A 19,822-nucleotide genomic window follows, 5' to 3' on the forward strand; every position below is an offset into this window, starting at 1 on the left:
TCACGGGTTACTTAGATTTACCTATGCCCGTGACAGGGGAAGCCACCCCGTGGGCCCCCCTCCCGGGGCCCGGAAAGGAGGGGGAAAAAGGGAGTGGGATAAAACAGCGACAATCTAAGGAGGAAAAACTTATTTTACTAAATATGATACCGAAATACAAGATAACACAATATAATATAATTGAGGCTAACAAATTGAACGAAACAGAGAGAGAGAGAGTCCCCGAAAAACCGAGAGGCCTACTGTGAACTCTAGGCGACACGGCTGGAACGCTTCCCACTCTCCGAGCAGTTCGAGAGAAGAAGGAGGGCACTCCAGCCTGGGAACGAGATTATACAGCGTCCTGGTCCTGTGACTTATCATTAACCCTGTTGTTCTCTGGGATATGTAGTCTTCTTCTGTGGACTGCACATTCAATAGAAGTATCCATACTTTACATGATGTTATGATGTGGAATACTGATACTGATAGCAAAATTACAAAACCATGACAGGAGGGAGCCTCTGTGTCATGCCTCTCCATGCTGTGTGTGCTCCAACATGGACAGACATGCTGAAAGAGGGGGTGGCACTGCCCAAACTTTTCTCTGTGTCTGTAAAACAGCCCTAAATGTGTCACTCAAAGGTAATAACTGGAGGAATCATGGCAGCTTTGGAGTTCTTATGTCAGCCCTGCCAGCTGTTAAATTGCAAAGACCAACAGCTTCTGTTCTGTTCACACTTGCTAATGACGGCTGTGTGTACTGGGGACTTGTAATGCCAGCAAACAGCAGACATCATTAAATGTATTCCTAGTTACCGGCCTGTAGAGTCAGGCCTGGCTCCACAAACAGCTTTCCCTTAGAAGAAGAAATGATCCAACATTTAACACCTGAAGTTAATTTTGCCAGACTGTCTCCAAGCCTGTCTGTGTTTTTATTCAGCGTATCCATAGGTTTCATGCACTCTGCCCAGTCCTCCTCACCACTTACAGAATACACAGCACAACTGCTGATGCTAATAACAAGCTGTTTGCCTCTGTATGTTGAAGGCTCCACCTACAAGAGCAAGTCTGTTGTGCAAAACCTTGCTCTTACAATTCACTCTGCCAGCCAATGTCTTTATCTGTAAAATAGTTAGTGATGTCTGCACTCAGTTTGCCAGTCCAAGAAACACCTGCATCAGATAACTGTACAATAACAGAGTGGATGTCAGAGTACAAAGGTCTGCTGAGAGAAGGGGATAAAGGAGGAATGTGATGGAGCAGGAATGCTGGGAAAAGCTTAGTGTGGAGGTTATTCCAGGTTTAAGTGTTTGCAGTGAGGGGGGTGAGCGTATCTGGAACGAACTGGTTTTGTACCATGCCTCAGGTTCCTCTCAGCATGGCTCTGACATTAAAAACTCCTTGTATTTGTTCTCTCTCCAAATCCTGACTTAGAGCAGCTCCTCTCTGCGAGCTTTCCCTTTTCCCCTTAATCTCCAGAATGCATTTGAATCCTGTGGTGGAAAAATAAAGTCCCTCCTGACTCTTCTGGCCCTTCAGGAAGCGCTGCTAATCCCTGCACAGATCCTTTCTTTTCGTCCTCCATTCCATCTGCAGTCCTTGTTTTCAGTTGCTGAACTGTGATAGAGGTCCATCCATTGAACACCCACCCAAAGCTTGATTTCTTCTATATGTAGGCTAGAGATAGGATGTGCAGGGTCTTTAAGTTCAGAAAATGGCACACTGATGATGTAGTTAGAATCATAGGATTATAGAATCATTAGACTTGGAAGGGACCTCTGAAAGCCGTCTAGTCCAACTCCCCTGCACTGCACAGGGACACCACAGCTGGATCAGACTGCCCAGGGCCTGATCAGCCTGGCTTGAAAGTCTCCATGGATGGGGCATCAACCACATCTCTTGGCAGCCTGTGCCAGTGTCTCACCACCTTCACATATTCAGCCTCAATCTACTGCATGGGCTTGGCTTTTGCTCATGACACCTTATGACCACATCTGAATTGTTCCAAAAGCACAGGGTGACGCTGTTGGTTTTACGCTTCCTGCAAAGCTGAAGCTGGTGCAGTCTGGAAGACACTGAAATGAAAGGCAGCACCCAGCTATGCTGCAACTGGAGCCTGTATCCTTCTGGATCTCTCAGCTGCTGTGCACCAGGATGCACGCAGGGATGCTGCAGGCCGTGGTGCTAACACCTGAAAGCACCGAGCTGCTCCTGCGGGCAGTCACACAGGCAGGAGGGTTCCCCCCACCCCCCGCTTTGTGGGGCTGCTCAGCACCCTGCCCGAGGGGCAGCAGGGGATGTCGCTTTGTACGCGGCTGCACGATGGGCTCAAGTGCAGAGTCATCCTGTTCGCACCACCCAGCGACCGCTCCGTGCAGCGCCGGCTGCGGGCGCCGCGTTCGCTCCGGTCCCGCGGCGGGATGACGAGCTCCTGCAGCGCGCAACTGCGGCAGCGGCAGCTCCCGGCCGCCGGCCGCCCCTCAGCGCTACTCGGCGCGGCCCCGCCCGCTCTCGGCAGCGCCCGTGGGTGCCGCCGTTGCCCGCGGTTCTGCCCCCAGCGCTTCTCCGCCCGGCCAACTTCCCCGCCCGGCTCCGCAGAGCTGCCCGCAGGACGTTCCCGGCCGCACGGGGTTGGGGCGGGCAGGGTCGGCCTCGGGCCGGGCTCCGAGATCCGTCGGCTCCCCGCCGGCTGTTGGTGCGGGGCCGAGAGCTCCGCCGTCCGCTCGTGCCGCTCCCCGCGCCGCGTTGCCAGGCAGGGCCCGCCCGTATCCTGGAGACGGCGCAGCGAATCGCCGCGGCCGGAACGCGGGGAGGGACCGCAGCGCTCCGGGGCCGCGGCGGGCGGGAGCGGCGGGGTCCCGGTACGGGGCCATGGCCGGGCCGGGCCCGTAGAGCTGCGCCGCTGCTCGCCGCGCTCTGCACAGCGCTCCTGTGCCAAGGGCGCTTCTTTCCTTTTTGGCTTTGTTTGCTTTTTGCTTTTTAATTGTATTCCCGTGCTGAAGCCATGGCAAAGCTCCCCGAGCGCGGCAGGCGCAAGTGGAGCGCGCTTCACACCTTCCTCCGCTGCAACATGAACCCGGAGACCCAGCGGGTGGTGGTCTTTGTCATCCTGCTTTTCCTCATCGTCGTCAACGTGGTGCTCATGTTCCTCCTGGCGTTCCACTGAGGGCTGCCGGCAGGTCAGCATGTGGCTGTGTGCCCCGTCTGCTGTCACTCTGTGTCTCGGAGCATCCCTGTCTCGTGAGCCCTCACTCCCTCCCCGCTCCCCTCCCGTCACCGCCGGTGCCTTGCGCTCTGAGCCGGAGAGGGGACGGCCCGGGGCTGCGCCGAGCGAGCGGCCTCAGCCCCCCCCGATGACAGCACGGCGTTGCCCGTAGCCCCACCGGCCCGCAGGACGCCCCGCACGGAGCCCTACACCCAGAAGCTGAGCCCGCAGAGCCCCCGGTCCTGGGGGTGCTGCTCCATTAGCAGAAGTGATGGATGGTCAGTGAACGCGGTGAGCCGGGGCCAAGCGGACGCTGCAGCAGCGTGGATGAAGCATTGCACTGCTATTTATCCTCTTCCCTTTGTTGTACCTCAGAGCTTATGTGCTGTGTGTACGTGCATTGAGCTGTGAGCTGCCTTCTCCGGGACGGCAGCATCTGTGCCTAGCGGGGAGCAACGCAAGGAGCTGTTGTGTGGGGCTGAGGGAGGGAGAGCCCCCCCATATCTGCAGCCCCACAGCTCTGTAGGGCCAGGCATGGGGCCCGCACTGCCCAGCCCTACCAACAGGAGTGGGGCCTGCAGGAGGGTGGCATGAAAGGAACCAGCTTGTGCTGCTTATGTTGGTGCCGGGGATTGAAGGCCCAGCAGTATCCTCCATCCTGCCCACCGGGCAAAGCTCAGCTGGAGGTCAGCCTTCACCGGGGCAGCACGTTCCTGTACCAATGGCCCAGGTCTCTGCAGAGCCCAGTGCTGATGGCTCTGGGGGTGGTGACGCTGTCTGTCGTCTCCTGGCAATGTTCTCTGTGTGACTGTGTGTCATGCACTAACCACGCTGGCTTAGCATGGAGAAATGCAGTGCGTATGGGCTAAGTGCTGTTCTGCTCCACCAGAGCATGGGGTGTGCAGAGGGCAGCGTGGTGCTGGGCATGGGCAGCACTGGCCCTGACTCCTTGCCTTGCTGGGAATCCCTTGTGTACAGGGAGACTCAGAATGATTAAAGATATCTGACTTGACTATTAATTCTAGATGTTAATTGTATTCATTCTAGCTAGGCTCTGCCCAAGAAGGCGGTGGGCATGGCACAGGCATGAGTGCTTAATGGAGGGGATAAGTTCTGCCTCCATATCAAAGCGTGGCTCAGTCTTCACGTGGCAGGCAGGACCCAGGTGTGCTGCTGGGCTCAGGGATGGAGAACACTTTGGGGAGCAGCTGCAGAGGCAGAGCTGCAGGCAGGGCTGGAGCAGGCTCAGAACATTGCAGCATTCCAGCAGCATTGTGCTGTCAATAGTGAGAGGTCTCAGCACCACGCAGCCCCTGCGTGTTAGAACTGCAGGGTGCTGCTCTAAAGCTTGAGCAGCTCAAAGCATCAGATGAACTGGGTGAGAACTGCAGGAGTGTGCAGACCCTGCCAGGTGGGTTGGTTCTGCTCACATCCCTGATGTTTGGCTCTGCACAGGGCAGCTGGGGAGCTGAGCACATCATTCTGACCAAGGGCTGAGCTGGGATGCACAGCAACCTGTGCTCCCATCCAGCCAGGCTCCATGTCGCTGCACTGCTCCTCAGGTGGCTTTTGTTGCCAAACAGGGCTGTCTCTGCCTGCTCTGCTGTGCCTGGAGGAGGGGTGCTGCAGGGAGGCTCTGCAGGAGCTCCTCCTCCATCCTGGCACAGAGCTGAGGCTGATGTGGCACAGTGAGGAAACCAACCAGGTGCTGCTGGGGATCACGAGCTGTGAGCAGGCACAGGTTGACCTGCTCCCCCCTCTCTTTCTATCAGCTCTCGCTGTACCTGGGGCACTGTCCTCATTTCCAAAAATCCATCTGTGCTCTGCCCAGCTGCTTCCCTTTGCTTCTGTGACACAGCAAAACTCCTGTGGAATGGACCAGTGTGTGTGTGTGTGTGTGCCGTGGAGGGGTGCACTGTCAACACTGCTCAGCACCCTAGCATGGCCCTGTTGTCTCCAAGGGCCGGGGGCAGGGACCACCAGGAGGAACCATAGAATCACAAGGTTGGAAAAGATCTCTGAGCTCATCCAGTCCCTGTCTGCCACCAATATCCTCCCACTAAACATGTCCCTTAGTTAAGAAGAAAGCTGCAGTCCCAGGGAAAGTGGAGCAATTTCAGCAGGTTATGGGCACTCGAATAGCGTGAGAGAAATAATAATAATAAAGTAGAAGCATTCTTGCATTTAAAAGCCATGAGACAAACTGCAAGATCCCAGAGTGCTGATGGGAGATGTGTGTTACAGTTCTGCCTGCTGCAGGTGGTAATGCTGGTTGCTAAGGGCATGAGAACAACCTCCCTCCTAACGTTTCATGTTAGATTACTTCTCATTTTCTCTTCCCACTGCTTATCTGGGTACTGGGTAACTAATATGACATACTGTGTGCATACTGTTATGGGGAGCCCCCTGTTTACCTCTCTCCTTGACCTCACGGCAGACACATACACCCGATCATGAGATAGTGAATTCTGCATGGCTCTTTTAGGACAGGGAGAGCGTCACTGAGAGCCAGACCTGGAAACTGCAGCCTGAGAACAGGAGTGTGAGCAGCACCTTGTTCCCAGAGGGACCCAGGGGGCTTTAGATGCATCTTTCCCCTTAATTTGTTCTCCCAGGCTGAGCTCGTTTCTGTGCTGATATATCTGATGTCATTGTGATTTATTTGTGCAATCTAAGGCATGAGTTGGCCAGATAAGAACCACAGTAAGCATTTAGGATGATACCATCAACAATTATTTTTAATTAATGCTTCCAGTGTTTTTACTAGGGAAAAAAAGAAGTCCCATTATGCAGCTTACAGACATGTTTTAAAAGGAAGGAGTGCTTGTTTATACCATTCACTGGGCTTGTTAAGTGCAGAATGTGCTGGGAACTGCAGAATAAAATGATGTTGTCCTTGTCTCTCTGGCTGGGATGGCCATGGCAGACATGACTAAGAAATGCTGGGCTGATGAGTTGTGACCTGATATTTTAGTTAGATGGTGAGGAAAGTTGCACTAGAGTGGGGCTTGTTTGAAGCATGGGCTTGGAAACAGGAACGTGGCTCTGGCTTTGCTGAAGCCAATATCTCTCTTCATCCAGATGATGTGGACTTGAGACAAGTGACTTGAGACATTTTCTAATGGAAATACTCAAAAGTAATACTGGCATTTCAGAAGACCCCAGAAATCGGCTGCTGCTTGAATGGGTCTTCTCTCCTTAGCTCTGTTTTAGTGAAGAAAAGATCTGAAACATGATGTGTTGGGAGTTCAGAGTCACTAGAAGCCTGTGAGACTTTTTCACCTGGAAAGGAAGCAGACAGTACGTTCTGCTTGGTTCTTTTAGGGCAGAGAGAGTGTCACTGAGAGCCAGGTCTGGAACCTGCCAAACAATCTCCATTGGCCTTGGTGTCTGCCAGCACCTACTGGTGTTATGCAGACTTTGGCACAATGCTGTTAATCCAAAGATGCTTTCACAGGAGATAGCAGCAATAAAAGTCATTTTATTCTGCTGTTTGCTGTGTGTCCCATTAAAATTAAATGGTGCATGCACACGGGGAGCAGAGCTGTGCCCTGAGTGTCTGGCTCACTGCCTGCTGTGAGCTCAAAGCGACTCTGACCTTTGGATAATTCAGAGCAGTTTGCAAGCAATGCAGTTTGTGTCAGCTTTAAAACGTGTTCTTTAAACTTATTTGTAAAACAAATTTAGATTCATTTCCCTTCAAGCTACAACTGATTGTGTAGCAAACATCAGAGGGCCTGAGGCTCTGCGCCCTGCATGGCTCCCTTTCCTTGCCTTCTGCAAAGAGCTGGGTGCTATGCTGGACCCCGAATTGGATGCTCTAGGTCTGGTGGTGGTGTTCAAAGGCCCCTGTCATAGGGACAGCAGGGAAGGAGGCAGAAAGGCAAGAGTCTTGGCATTAAGTCATGGCCATGGGAGACCAGGTGTCAGTTCCAGTCTGGCTGTAGGTGAGGACAGCGGCAGCACTCCCCAAGGCACCAGAGTGCCCATTAAGGGGACTAAAGAAGAAAGGTTCTGCCATAGCCATTTATTTGGATATGTGGGATGGCCTGAACCTGGAGCCACAGGTGCTGTGTGAGTGGGAGAGGTGTGAGAAGTGGGTTAGCCTGAAGTTGGAGATACTTAAATCACTTTTAAGCCTTAGAGCGTTTAAAGCTCCTTAAGCCATTTAAAGGCTTTAGATGGGTTTAAAATGCTTAAAACACTTTAAGGCCTTCGATGAGTTTAAGCTGTTTAAGCTGATTTAGAGCTTTGAATGACTTAAGTCCCCTTTGTGAGCTGAAGGAGGTTTTTAGGTCCTCGAGCTCTTAATTGTGGAGACTTTTCTGAGCACCCAGTGGGGATGCAGCACCTGCACTGTAGCCTGTGCTCAGGGACTGCTCAATGAATACAGCCCAGGAAATGTCTACACCGTTAGGCTGTAGCCAAAGAATTTGCCACCTTGCTATTACTGCAATGCTTTCCATCCCTGTTATAGCATTGCAAGTGCTAAGCTCGCTTCTGCCTGAAGCCACGGCAGGAAGATGGCAGCCCTGCCCAGAGGACATCTTAACGTCCTTGTAATTACTGTGTTAGCAATTGCTAATTTTCCAGCTGAATGAGAGTGTTGCTGTACCTTGGGGAACTTATCTGTCTGTGTCCAATTAGCGTTTTTAGGACTCACCTTTTCAAGAAGCAGGCAATACAAGTAGTCAGAATGGAAGGCAGTCAATTGGTTTTCTTCCATGGTTTTTTACTAACTTAATTATGTCAGATCCATTCTGTAGGACTGGCCAAGGAACACTTTCAGTTGTAACTTGGGGTAACTGCTCAGGAAGACGTGTAAGTATGGTCTGGTTCCTTCCCTTGTCTTTAGGATCCTGGATGGTCTAGAGGTCGTATCCAGATACAAATTGGCCTCACTTTAACTCTGTTTGAAGCCATCTGTGTTTGGCTGTACGGCATCCTGTGGTACAACTCAATCGTGCACTGCAGGAAGAATGCTGCTTTTATATTGATCTTCTTGCCTGGTGACATCACTGGGCACCACAGGCTTTGCATTAGGAGCTTGCTCCTCCTTTCACAAACCTTTATCTTGTGCTAGATCTCTGCTAACCTTACTCTGTTTCAGCTTCAAACTCTGCTGAGCTTGTGCTGGCCTGGAAGCCCTTCAAGTCTTTTGGATTCATGTTGCTCTTTGTTCCTGTTACAGTTCTCTGCCTCTTTCTTTTGAGTCATCCCTGACATTCAGACTCTCTGACCCTGATGCTCCGGGCTGATGGTTTCCTAAGTCTATCTGTGGACACATTCCTTAGGAGCAGCTCATATAGAATCAGTCAGCTGTGTCAGATGCAGCCTGTGCTACGTTTGAGTGGAAAATTTAAATGGAAGCTGTTACTTTTACAGCTTTACTTACTCCAAACACTACCAGCATCTGCTGGAAGTAGTGAACATTTAACCACTGGATGTGATGCAGAGATAGCCTTTTGCACAGTGCTACCAAGTTTGATAAGGACTCAGCTCTTGTTTCCTCAGTGCCAAAGCTTAAGGATGTTCGTTCCCCAGATTAGTAGGCTTTTCATGTACAGGTCATGGGAAAGTGATGCTCAGGGTACTGAGGGCACCAAAGGACCTATAGTGAGCAAACAGCATCCCTGTCTGTGAGTGACTGACCCATGCTTCCATAGGAGGCTGCTGCCCTCCTGCAGTGCTCTGAGGCTCCTCCTGGCTGCTATGTGGGGGCCTTCACCTCTCCTCATCCACTTAAAGCACTTCTGAGTGGAATCCTGCACTCAGATGATATAAACAGAAGAGAGCAATGTACTACTTGGTGCTAGTCTGAATGGTTTTGTGGAAAGCTGTTATTACTGAATACATGTGGCTCTGTACACACTGGCACAGTAACTCGATGCCTACCAGGGTCTGTGAGATAAATGTCAGCCCTTGTCCACCATTGCTTTGGTGTCACAGAATGTTCCTTTTCATTGGCAGCCTGCTCCTGAGCTGTCCTGCTCCTACTCCCTTCTGATGCTCTGTGTAGTACAGTGTAATTAACATCAAAAGAAAGCTATTCAAATTTTATTCAAATAGAGCCAAGTAGCTCAAAGATACATGTTTCTAAAGCGGTCTCCATCCCTCCTTCTGTAAGCTGTCTAGATCTTTTATCTCTGCTTGGATTGCCTGGAGCTCCTGTCAGAACAGGGAATTGCATTGAGGTGTTTGGCCTGAGACAAGCGGGGCTGAGCAGCTGGCACATGAACACACAAGGAGACGAGGGCTGTGGCATGCCAGCTCCATTTCACGTCATGGTCTTCATTTGGGGCAGCTATTTGTAACAGCCCTGAGTGCATCTCCCTTTTGGCATGGCTTGGAGTAGCAGTAAAGCAATTCTTCCACATCACATCCAGCTGTGCTAGCTGGAGTAACCTGCACAGCACTTCCCTGGTGCCTGCCCTTAACATCAGTTGTCTGCAAATGAGCAGCAAGGCTGCAGCTCCATGGGCTGTAAAGAAAGCAGCTGTAGATGCACAGCAGTGCTAATGCAGTGTCAGAGCTCTAGTTGATTTTCAGAACATCTGTGTTAGCGCTGCCTCTGGGTTGCAAACAGTGCTGCTGTAAACAAAGGGAAACTTGTCTGTTTGTTGTGCTGCCAACTGTAGTTGTTCCAACAGCTGAAAGTGGCTGGGTTTGTGTTCTTCATCTTCTAATGCTTCTCTGCAAGAGTCTGGTTTGGGGCAGGAGATGATGGCTCTTAAAGAGCATGAATTGAGCTGTTCTTGGTATTACAAAGCCAACACGTAGATGTTATTTCATACAGACTGAATAGGTGTTTTTCAAACCTTGCCTTAATTGCAAAGATGAAAACCAGTGGAAAGATGAGCTGTCTTGGACACAGAAGCTGCTGTGCCTGGGAATGAGGAGCGTTCCCTTTAAGATGATCTGGAAGGTGAGCAGCTCTTGCAGTATAGCCAGATGATTGTGCTGTGTTATAACATGTTTTGCAGAAAACCTTTTTTCTGATGGCATGTATAATCCTTCCAGGGATGGGGAGTGAGAGCTGCAAACCTTTCCCCCCATTAACAGGATGCTCCTCACTGCAGCTGCTTGCTGTGCTGCACAGTGACACAGATGCCCCACAATAATCACTCGGGGAAAGGGACTGTCACAGTTGAGTGTGTTGGCCTTTCTATATGAGCCTATGAACTGCGCTTGGGTACAAGCAAGAAATAGTGTAAGGCACAGATTTCTACATGCTGAGGGCTAATGGAAAACCAAGCAGTGACTGTGGTGATCACTAAATGCTTTGCATTGCTCCTGTGCCTGCTCTGCATGGCCACAGCTCCTGCAGAGCCTTTGCTGAGCTTGTGCTCCCCTGTTGTCCACTCTGAGGCTCAGCTGCTGCTCCCGTGACAGAATCTTCCTCTCTGCCCACCTGCAGTTGTCTGGTTTGCCAGGACTATCCTCTGCTGTAGCAGCCTCAGCTGCTTCAAGGCACAGTTTGGTGCTGCTGTGCCGCTGGCAGGAGCACAGCTCTGCATTCCCCACTGCAGGGACTGCACCCCAGTGACTGCTCAGCCCACAGGCAGCAGAAACTGGGCATTGTGTGCAGCTGGGAGCCTCCCACCCCCCCCTTCCCCATCACCCTGATGTTATTTTTGTCAAAATGGATGCACTGCATTAAGCTGCTTCTGGTTCAGTGAAGGGGCATTTGCTATCCAAAGGCGGACTGTATTTGATTTCTTTTTTCCCCATATGCCTTCAGTAAACTGTCTCCTGATTCACTGCACCGTGATTATCCTGGCATTCTTTTATAATGTGCATCTTTTTATATCTGAGAGGAACAGTAACCTAGAGCAGCAGGTAACTATGAGGGAGCCAACCTAAGATGCACATCATGGGTTATGCCTGCACTGTGTCTCAGTTTTGCCCATGCTCTGAGGTTGGTGCACGTTCTATGGCTGCAGTTCAGCAGAGACTGACCTGGCAACCTGTGGGTGTTGGGCAGGTCTGTCACAGAGCAGCAGCACCAGGTCACAAGCACTGCAGCAGGTCCCGATGTCGCCCAGCTGCTCCACAGCTAAGGTGGATGGCTGGGAATGGCATCACGTACCTACAGACACAGACATGGCTGTATTCAGGAGCTCCCTCCCAGCCATGTTGATGGTTTTTGGTTTGGGTTATGTATTTAATTGCTGAGGATTCTTTTTTGTTTCTAGAATAGGCCTTCTATGAGATGTGTTGTAAATAACCACTGAACCTCAGCGTAATTGCTTGAACTCTCCAGGAGACTTTAAGCAGCTTAAGTGCTATGTTTAACCAATCTAAAGACTTAAAGCTCTCAGTCCTAGGCCAGCTCTGAGGCCTCAGAATACTTTCTGCTCTGAAGTATGTCTCTAAAAATATTGACATTCAAGCTTTTATTTCAAGACTTTCCATAGGAGGGCTGTGCAGGCAGCATGAGAGCATCCCCCACTGGCAACGTGCTACTGAGGAGTCCTGTTTGCTCATGGAGGCACTAATTTCAGAATATCAAATTCACACTCGTGTCCGAGGGATTGGGAACAAATACTATTGAGAGCAAGGTCAGCCAAGGCACGTACCAGACTGGCACCAGCTCCTTCTCATGCATGTCATAGCAAGCAATAGGCAGTGCTCATCTGGTTTGGCTCAGCAGTGATTGTGCCAGAACTGTGGCCTCTCTGATTGCACTGCTGTTGTATGGGAGCTGACAACCTCACCTGCTCTATCCACAGCTCATCAGCGATGGCAGCGTGGTGTATGCAGAAGCCCTCTGGGACCATGTCACAATGGACGACCAAGAGCTGGGATTCAAGGCTGGCGACGTCATTGAAGTAATGGATGCTACCAACAAGGAGTGGTGGTGGGGAAGGATTCTGGACAGTGAAGGCTGGTTTCCAGCCAGCTTTGTACGGGTAAGAGTTCGATGTTCTTTTCATACCTCTTCATTACCACTGGGTGTTCTTTTTCCCCAGGTTTTGAGTTCCTCAGTGAGTGCTGAGCACTGTGACTTCTGGGATAGTTGTTCAACGTGTGCTTGTCACTATTCCTCTGTGCAGGGTCACCGTACATCGAGCCCTCCCAGATGAGCTGCCATCAGAGTGAGGAATTCCCTCTTGTCCATAAATCAGGACAAAGGCAGTTTAATTGTAGGCTCTGAAGCTAAGTTGAGCTGTGCCAGCTGAGGTGGTTTGACACCCTGGGCTCCTCCTGCTTACCCACATCTTGGCTAGTTTGCATTAAGCACCCAGCATCACCTTTAGGAGTGAGCAACAAATGCTCCTAGAGGAGTCCCAGACACAGCTGATGGGTCTTTGCTATATACAGGGGTCGATTCAGATAGTACAGATGAGCATGGCACCAATAGGAGCCTATACAGGGACAGCTGTATAGAACAATCCAAGCAGCCTCAGTTACATGCAGCAGTGGTTGGATCCATTTCCAACAGGGCATTATGAAACGCATCTGAGTTCACTGTACAAGTTGGGGAGGTAAAATAAGAGCCTGGGCACTTCTTTTCTTCTGCGAGAAGGAAGACTTCTGTCCCTTGTTCAGGCTTTGCCTGTTGGTGAGGATGTCTGAATGCATTCGTTGTGTTAGAGTGTGAGTGCTGCAGAGGCGATTAGGTGCCTGAGGGCAGGGAGATTCTTAGCAGCTCAGCTTCTAATCTGGGTCACTTTAGATCATAAGTGACCCAAAATCAGGTGAAGCATGAAAGGAGGTAATCTGGTGTCTGTAGCAAAGGTACTTGGAGAAGCAGAGCAGGTTGTGCTCAAGAAGCTGTGAAACACTTGGTGTAGCTGTCTCAGCTTCTTGAGAACTGTTACAAACAGTGCATGGTTTTGCAAATGAGATTGCTAGGACCAAATTCTCTGCACTAGGGGGGACAGAACTGCTTTTTCACAGTCAAAACACTCCTTTTTTTTCCTCTTTCATATTACTGACAAGCTGATGTCCTGGCTGGCAAAAACCTCTCTCAGTATTCCAGGGAAAGCAGACTGATGTTAGCCTGTAGGGATGCAGAATAACAAGTTCCTTTGGCAGAGCAATGACAACACCTACTCTAGCAACCAACTGAAGGTTTCCTGCTAATTATCACTGGGTCTCAAACTTACTGCTGGGAAGGGCACTGTGCTTTGGGGCTTGGGTAAACCTGCAGGGCTCTCAGTTACTCCAAACAAGCTTCAGGCTGAGGTCTGAGCTTAAGACCAGCCCATGTTCTGCTCACAGTGAAAGAAAGGCCAGACTGCACATCAGGGGGCTTTCACCAACTGTAAGTAGTGAGTCAATGCAATCTGTGCCTGTGTTGGTGAGGGATGGATGTGCATCTTCTGTGTGCACAAAGAGGTAAATAATGCTGACTAGAACAAGCTACATTAAAAGCGTAAAGCAGATCTGTCATTGTACCAAAACTGCTTATATCTACACACGTTGCTACCTTGGAGTTATTCATTTGTTCTTTGTGCTGAGATTGATGATTTGCGTTCAAAATAGTCCCATGGGCTCTCTGAGAGCTAATGAATGAATATGCAGCAGCAATGCTTGTATGGAAATAACGCTTGCAAGTGGAATGCACTAATAAATTTCTCGACATTAACTAAGCTACTTTGGTACAGCTAACGACACAGATTCTGCAGAGCAGCAGGTCTACAAGTTGCTGGTGTGTTTGGCTCTGCTCACACTGTGCTGCCATCTCATGGGCACTGTAAAAGAACCATGAGTTACACACAGCCCTGTATGGTAACACCATACTGCACTGTGTGCTCACTGGCATCTGTATTTGTTTTTCAATTAAAGATAAGTGATCTGTAAGTGATGTTGGGGAGGCAGGTACTGAGAGGGCAGCTGTTATTTATGGTATGGGAATAACAGTGAAACTGTTCCAAATCAAAGCAAATATTTGCTTGTTCCCTGCTTCCTCCCTAAGAGCCCCCTGGGTGGATTTCACTTGATAAGCCATTTCCTGTCCTGCTTTTGCATGTAGTCTTACAAGAGAACCTCATCTGTCTGACCTTAGATTCTGGGGAGTAATGTTTACATATTGCTTACCATGGGAAAATACGTTTACAGGTAACATTACCTCAGATTACCTCAATATTACACGAGATTCCCCTTCATTCACTAACCCAGCTCAATGTTTGTCCACCATTCAGTCAGCTCTCCCCAGCCTCCTTTCTTTGGATGACCTGTATTTCACGATGCAGATGGCAAATGTGTTTTGTGTCTGGTCCAGCTTCGAGTGAACCAAGATGAACCCATGGAAGATTACCCTGTCAAGGTAGAGGGTGGCAAAGACGACGACTCCAGCAGTGGTACCCGGCGCTTTGGGATGGGGCAGACCACCAAAGACCAGATGAGAACCAATGTTATCAACGAGATCATAAGCACAGAAAGAGACTACATCAAGCATCTGAAGGACATCTGTGAGGTAAGGGAATGAGGAGGAGATGAACACAGGGACTTCTGTAAAGGAAACTATAGGGTGTTCTGTTTGTGCCCAGGTTGAGGGTCCCCAGGTGGGTAACTTTCTTCCTCTGAGTACGTCATGATATTTCTATCAGTATCTGCTCTGCTAAATGATGCTGCATGCTCAGAGAACAGAAGCCAATTCATTACAGCAATATCCCAAATGCCTCTGTATTGGGAGCATCCAATATGGCTCTGATTAAACGGAATTAATTGCATTTCCCAAGACAGAGAAAAGCAAATGTCTAGCGCTGCTGTCCTCCTTAATATATGTTCTGAGCTAATACAGTCAGCAACTCCAGCCTTCAGGCAAGTTACACTCAGATCAAAACGACTGGGGGACATTCAGCCAATTAGATCTTTCACTTCCAAATGTGCTGAGTATACTGACACCAGAAGTGACATGCTGTCAGATACACTGGGGCAAATTAAGGTAATTGATAAAGGAGTATGAAGGAACATGGATTTCTCACTACACTGACACTAAACCATGCCCTCCAGGAGAGCCAGCTGGGGAAGCACACACCAAAACCCCTTCCCTCCCAATGAGTTCAGAATTCCCTCATGTCCTTTGTCACCTCCTTCTCCTTTGAATCAACTGGGACTTTGCAACCATGAGCATCCAAACCAGATCCTCAGCTGGATTTAGTTGGCAATGCAGTGGCCAGCACAACCCCATAGCCTGCAGACAGAGATGGTTTCCACAGGAGAGAAAGCAGTTCTGGGACTCCTTCAGGTGCGGGTTACAACACCATTTAAGGCAGTGATATGACTGTGGGCAGATTCCTATTTCTACTATTTTGGGTAGCACTAGAAAAAATAATAGCTTAAGGCATGGATGCACTATGAAGGAAGGGGCACCTGATGCACAGCTGGCTGCAGTACTGGGGTTTTCTCCTGATATCCAAGTGCCTCTGAGCCAGCGCCCAGCTCTCCCATTTGGTTTTCTCTTAGGGTTACATTAAGCAGTGCCGCAAAAGAGCCGACATGTTTACAGAAGAACAGCTGAAGACAATCTTTGGGAACATTGAAGACATCTACAGATGCCAGAAGAAATTTGTTAAAGCACTGGAGAAGAAATTCAACAAAGACCACCCACATTTAAGTGAGGTCGGCTCCTGTTTCTTGGAATATGTAAGTAAATTTGACTTATGGAAAGGGGTAGCTCAGTAGGGATTAGGACAGAGGATGAGGCAATTGATCTGAGAAGCTTTGTTTAAATTAAAGGTAGTCATATAAGGCATTCAAGGCCAGGCTGCATGTGGTTCTGGGCAGCCTGGGCTGCTGGTTGGTGACCCTGCACATAGCAGGTGGTTGGAGCTGGCTAAGCACCGTGAGCCTTTTCAACTCAGGTTATTCTATGATTCTTCACAGCAAACGGAGTTTCAGATATACTCTGAATACTGCAACAACCACCCCAACGCCTGCATGGAGCTGTCGCGCCTCACCAAAGTTAACAAGTACGTCTACTTCTTCGAAGCCTGCCGCTTGCTGCAGAAGATGATCGACATCTCTCTGGATGGGTTTCTGCTGACACCAGTGCAGAAAATCTGCAAGTACCCGCTGCAGCTGGCAGAGCTGCTCAAATACACCAACCCTCAGCACAGGTGGGTCAGTGTGGTGGGAAGCAGGATGGCAATGCCTGTCTCATTGGAAACAGGCTGACTCAGAATTGCATCAGGCCACATGTGCTCAGTGCATTCCTGCCCTAGCTCAGAAGCCATCAAACCCAGAGCTCCATTTCAGAGTGAAGGCATTGCCTTTGGCTCAATTAACTGCGAAAGAAAAATAATTAGCTACAGAAACAAAGCATGAAAAAACTGTATTAAAGGAGAGTGTTGCTATTGGCCCATTGTGACAAGTTAATTTCAACACCTGATTTACAGCACTGCCATTTCTCAGAACTGTTTTGTGCATAAAGGTATTCAATCTATAAGCATGCTGTTCTGATGTTGATCTCTTCGGAAACAGCTCCTTAATGCAGCACCTGGATGTCTGAAAATTGCATTAAGCTGCATTGTGCAGAACAATTCCTTCCCAGCTGCTCCAGGTCGAGCAGTAGCTGGTGGCTGTGGGTGGTGTATGGGAGTGGATGGGCTTCTGCCCTGCCCTCCCAGAGACACCAACAGCTCCCATTTCAAATCGAGCCAAATCTGAACTGTCTTATCTGTATGTGACACAGTCAGTCCTTACATGAAAGCAACAGTGTTATGAATCTGTTATGGGTAACAAGCAAATCCTTGGAGATTGGTTCATCCACCAGTATCTACCTCTGCAGCTCAATGTCGTAACTTGCATCCTTCCCTTCTACATGCTGGTCCTAAATTTATAGCAAACTATATAAATCTGTGCGTCAAAAGAAGCGTGCATCTGCAGAGCTGCCTGCAGCAGCACATCCATCACACGCACTCTGCCCTACCCTAGGGATTTTAAAGATGTTGAAGCTGCCTTAAATGCCATGAAGAACGTTGCTCGGCTCATCAATGAGAGGAAGCGGCGACTGGAGAACATCGACAAAATTGCTCAGTGGCAAAGCTCCATAGAAGACTGGGAGGTAAGGCAGACTTACTTCCCCCAGAAACTGAACACGTTGTGTTTTCATTTAATATATTATTGTTCTAATCATACAGCATCACAGAACCATAGGGGTTGAAAGGGACATCTGGAGATCCCTCAAATCCAACGCCCTGCTAAAGTAGTTCCCTTAGAACAGGTTGTGCCAGAAAACATCCAAGCAAATCAAATTCAGTTCCCATTCTCTGGGTACCAAAAGTACAGCAACCATCTTGACATAATAAGGCCTTTTCTTCAGCACAGAGAGCCCTTATCGCTCCTGGAAGAGTGTTTCACTAGCAGGGTTTAAGGCTGCACAACCACACTGATACTGTCATGTGAGATTATGGGCTTCTGTCTTCCCAGTCACCAGGCTCTTCTTTGTGCTGCTCTCAGGGTGAAGATGTTCTCGTTAGAAGCTCAGAACTCATCTATTCTGGAGAATTAACCAAAGTCTCCCACCCTCAAGCCAAGAGCCAACAGAGGATGTTCTTCCTCTTCGATCACCAGCTTGTCTGCTGCAAGAAGGTAACTTGGGTAATAGTAATAGTAATTAATAGTAATAGTAATAGTAATAGTAATTAATAGTAATAGCAATAGTAATAGTAATAGTAATAGTCTCGTGCGGGTTGGAAGGGACCTTAGAGATCATCGAGTCCAACTCCCAGGATTCGAGCCTCTGTGCTGCAGAGCGGCACTTCTGCCTCTTGCACCACAGGGGGATTCAAACCGCGGGCCCTGGTGTTGCAAGGCGGCATTCCTACCACTTGCGCCTGACGGGTAGTCAGATACAAACATCATTACAATGCTGCACATTTGAGTCTGCTTCTACTGTTTGTTTCCACTTGTTCTTACTTGAATCCATACTTAATTCTGCTTGCATCATATGTGCTTCATGCACAGATTGATGTGCATTCAGTGTGGCCTTTCCTCTGGCGCCCCAGAGCCAGGTGCACCTGAGCAGCCATACAATAACTGCTGACCAAGTCCTTATAGCAGGAAAAACAAGCGCCACATTGCTATAGTTCACACAGTGCAGGTGTGTGTGAATGTGTGCAACTGTTTAAACAATAAAAGCAACATTGCTTGTTTTCACATTTAATTGGCAGCATAAAAAACAAAACTAATTAGGATTTCTTTTTTGCTGACCTGGAAAGCAGCATTCAAATGCTACTTTCTACCACTGGCTTAATGGGGATTTGAGACCACATACAGAGCACTTCAGTGTAGCTGATGGTGTCCCAAAAGCGGAGATGGCAGCCTGTTATTCTGACCCCATCAACAGAGGGAACCAAATGGTTCCATTCAGTGCTAACAGCAGGAGCTTAGCGCTCCACAGTTCCAGAGATTCAAATCCAGCATCATCTTTTCTTGCAGCATTATAGTGCCCAACAAAAGGATTAAGTATTCCAGCATCTCAAAGAAGAATGCTTATGGAATGGAGAGGATAAGAAACACAAATCTGTATAACTACGTGATCTCTTACAGGACCTTCTGCGCCGGGACATCTTGTATTATAAGAGTCGAATCAACATGGATGATATGGAAATACTGGATATAGAAGATGGGAAGGACAAGGACTTCAGCATCAGTGTGAAAAATGCATTTAAATTACACTGCCGCAACACTGAGGAGGTCCACTTATTCTGTGCGAAAAAACCTGAGCAGAAACAGCGCTGGCTGAAGGCCTTTGAGAATGAAAGGAGACAGGTTCAGCTCGACCAGGAGACAGGTACAAAAAGCACTGCTGTGATTTGGTGTGGTTAAATAGTGACCAATGGAGTCAGGAGGCCATAGGGCTGTAATCCATGCTCTGGATTGCTGACTGCAACATGCTGAATGAATTTGTGTAGGTGAACCAAGTGCTCAGACGCTGCAGTACACTGTCCTCACAGAGCTCAGTGTCTTTAATGAGTTCACACAGTCCTTTGCACACTGCTCCCCTTCCCAGGGGGATGGAGAAGAGTAAAGGTAAAACTCTTAGGTTGAAATAGAGAGAAAAGGAGGATGGTAGTTATGGCTGTGTGTGTGTGTGTGTGTGCATCACTTGTTACACACATTTGGGGGGGAGGGGTGCAGGCATGCAGGGAGCCTTGCAGCACAGGGGAGCTGTGCACCTCTGGGAGGAATTCTGGCTCCTGACCTCCTACCTCAGGCCATATTCCAACCTGTTTTTCTTGCCTATGCGAGCGTGCTCCCATGAGGTACAACAATGTGATGAGCTGCTGCTGACAGCCCCTCTTTTGTCCTCAAGGTTTTTCAATCACAGAGATGCAGAAGAAGCAAGCAATGCTAAATGCCAGCAAGCAGCATCACACTGGGAAGCCAAAGGGTGAGTCACTCCTGAACACAGAAACGCTGCTAACTCTGGTGGTGGCATTTCTGTTTTACAATGCTGTTGTTTAATCTCTGTCCTTTGAGAGCATTGCCTTTTATATTGTATTTTTTAAAAGCCTTAAGCTGGTGACTACTTGCTGCTGCATTACAGTGCTTCACTTTGGGTTCTCATGGTCACAGATAGGGAGTCACTCTCAGCTTGCACATCTACAGAGAACTAAAATCCATATTGCAAATCACGCTTGCTCTTTCTCAGTAAGTTCCAAACGTTCCATCATTCAT

The 19,822-nt window shown here is 49.1% G+C and overlaps 1 protein-coding gene across 8 annotated transcripts in view; it reads left to right on the forward strand.

Annotated features, from left to right (window-relative positions):
• ARHGEF4 (Rho guanine nucleotide exchange factor 4) overlaps nt 1-19,822 on the forward strand; it is a 168,555-nt gene that overhangs the window by 142,237 nt on the left and 6,496 nt on the right. For 6 of the 8 annotated variants that reach the window (XR_014933504.1, XR_014933505.1, XM_032446671.2 and 3 more), the window contains 8 exons: nt 11,920-12,099; nt 14,418-14,612; nt 15,605-15,784; nt 16,025-16,257; nt 17,075-17,204; nt 17,600-17,731; nt 18,692-18,935; nt 19,458-19,535. Coding sequence is in view for 6 of the 8 variants with exons in the window: in XM_032446671.2 (XP_032302562.2) it covers nt 11,920-12,099; nt 14,418-14,612; nt 15,605-15,784; nt 16,025-16,257; nt 17,075-17,204; nt 17,600-17,731; nt 18,692-18,935; nt 19,458-19,535 (1,372 nt within the window). In the remaining 2 variants the exon portion in view is untranslated. Of the gene's footprint in view, nt 1-3,021; nt 3,162-4,527; nt 4,599-11,919; nt 12,100-14,417; nt 14,613-15,604; nt 15,785-16,024; nt 16,258-17,074; nt 17,205-17,599; nt 17,732-18,691; nt 18,936-19,457; nt 19,536-19,822 lie in introns of those variants that run through there. The other 2 variants (XM_032446675.2, XM_032446672.2) reach the window with 2 other exon arrangements.

Source organism: Coturnix japonica, chromosome 12 (assembly GCF_054131305.1).
Source record: "Coturnix japonica strain WE chromosome 12, WE-NBRP24, whole genome shotgun sequence".
In the NCBI taxonomy this organism is placed as follows: domain Eukaryota; kingdom Metazoa; phylum Chordata; class Aves; order Galliformes; family Phasianidae; genus Coturnix; species Coturnix japonica.